Source organism: Nematolebias whitei, chromosome 16, assembly GCF_014905685.2.
Source record: "Nematolebias whitei isolate Nwh7 chromosome 16, NemWhi1, whole genome shotgun sequence".
Classification (NCBI taxonomy): Eukaryota; Metazoa; Chordata; class Actinopteri; order Cyprinodontiformes; family Rivulidae; genus Nematolebias; species Nematolebias whitei.
In genome coordinates this window covers 42,408,537-42,410,668 of record NC_056513.1, presented here as the reverse complement: position 1 = coordinate 42,410,668, position 2,132 = coordinate 42,408,537, and the positions used below count along the sequence as shown (strand labels likewise).

Sequence of the window (2,132 nt, the reverse complement as noted above, 5' to 3'; positions counted from 1 at the left end):
ATAAATGACCAAGTATAATATTTTTGTCTCATTTGTTGAACTGAGTTCTCTTTATCTACTTTTAAGACTTGTGTGAAAATTAGATGATGTTTTAGGTCATATTGATGCAGAAATGTATAAAATTATAAAGAGTTAAACTTTTAAGCACCACTGAATGTCAGATTTTAACACAAGTGTCATTCCCACTGCGTAAAAGTAGACTTCTAAATAAAATATGACATATGTAACTGTTCTGTGTTTAGACTTCCCTGAAAACAATGTAATTTTATGAGGAATGTTATGGATTCATAAAGAAGCATTTCACAATTTCAGTACACAAAATGATAAAACCAAATTACTGCAGTGCTATTAGTAATACTTTTTCAATAAAACAAAGGACTTTAATTTGTATAAAACCCTTTAATACAGATATTTCTTAAAATGGAAAGGCATTACTTTTTCCATTTGGACTGAGTCAAGTATCTGAGCATTTAGTCAAGATCTAGCACGATGCCTGAATAAAGCATTCAGGTTGAGAAATACATTTTGAACATTGAGTTTTTCAGGAGGGGAAGCGCCATCTAAAGAAAAATACATAAAAATACATTTTAAAATAACTTGACATCCATAATGACACTTCATTCTAAAGATGTTTGGAAAAAAATAAAATGGAGTTTAATGTTTACAACTCTTTAACAAAATTTTTACGAACTGCAGATTTAAGAGTAGAATTTTTATTACCTCAATATTGGCATAAAGCGAAATGACTTCTCATCTAAAAACATGCAACGGCAATAAATTTGTCCTTTATAAAGGGTGTAGAAGCAGGTGAAACAAAAACATTTTTAAGTAAGTTCTTCCATCCTTCAACATGTCTAATTTTTAAGCAGGATCAAGAAGGAATTTACAAGTTTGCTTGTGGTATTTAAGTAAAAAAACAGCAGATGTATTTGCAAAACCTATTAGTCCATCTCATCAAGTCCTTACGAGGGTTTAATAGTCGGAGCCATGGCCTAACTTGACTGGCAAACTTGAAACAAAACCATTTTTATTAGGTTTATCTTTTAAAAGTTATTTTCTATACTAAGTTTGTGTGTGTTTGTGTGTGTGCAAGCCATAGAGATGCTGTTTTTTAGATTAGCACATGTTTCATGTTAAGTTCATTTCTTTAAAACAGTATGATGTGTTTTAGATCAGCACATTTCTTAAAAACAGTATCCTTTTATCGTCACCAGCAAACAGCAGAAAAATTGTACAGAGTTTGCATTTGCATTCCCCTTGCCATTCCACGTGAGGGTGAAAGTGAACTGGCCAGCTTTGGATCACAAGTCAGGTGGGAATACAAGAGCCTCAGCAGCACATTCTGCATCACCTTCCTCATCTTCCTCTGGAATGTTTTCAGGATCCCATGTGAAAACATCTGAGGCATTGTCTGCAAATGAGCCTGATGCGCTCCGTATGATCTCCCATGGACACAAAGCATCACGACGACCCAAAGCTAAGCTTGATTTAGCCTCCTCTGTCTGCTCCGTGCTTACATCTCCCAGAGTCTCATTTACTCCAAGTGGACTCTGGATATCTGTGCCTTCATTTTGGTTGTTTGCAGCGAAAACCTTTTCGGCTCCATTGATGTAATTTTTTCTGTCATCTCCTGGTTCGTTGCCATCAAGAGAACCGGTATTTTCTCTAGTGTCATCTTGTTCTTTTGCATCTTTAGTGTCTACGGTTTCCCATGGACAAACATCTGCCCGACTACTGTCTTGCTTTTTCAGCATTTTTGGTTCCTCTGTCTCCCATGGACAAACATCTGCCTTTGTGCTGTCTTGTTTTTTCAAGACCTTAAGTTCTTCAGTCTCCCATGGGCAAACATCTGCTTTGATGATGTCTTGTTTTTTTGTAACATCTGTCAAAGCACTGTCTTTCTTTTTGAGTATTCTTGGTTCTTCAGTCTCCCGTGGACAAACATCTGTCAAAGCACTGTCTTTCTTTTTGAGTATTCTTGGTTCTTCAGTCTCCTGTGGACAAACATCTGTCAAAGCACTGTCTTTCTTTTTGAGTATTCTTGGTTCTTCAGTCTCCCATGGACAAACATCTGTCAAAGCACTATTTTTCTTTTTGAGGAGTCTTGGTTCTTCCGTTTCCCATGGACAAAC

The 2,132-nt window shown here is 36.0% G+C and overlaps 1 protein-coding gene across 1 annotated transcript in view; it reads right to left on the bottom strand.

Annotated features, from left to right (window-relative positions):
- Positions 1–1,301: 1,301 nt before the first annotated feature.
- LOC119422536 (probable G-protein coupled receptor 179) overlaps positions 1,302–2,132 on the bottom strand; it is a 1,374-nt gene continuing 543 nt past the window's right edge. Inside the window, exon 1 of the mRNA XM_037689913.1 lies at positions 1,302–2,132. This exon is cut by the window's right edge and continues 543 nt beyond it. Within this exon, the coding sequence (XP_037545841.1) occupies positions 1,302–2,132 (831 nt within the window).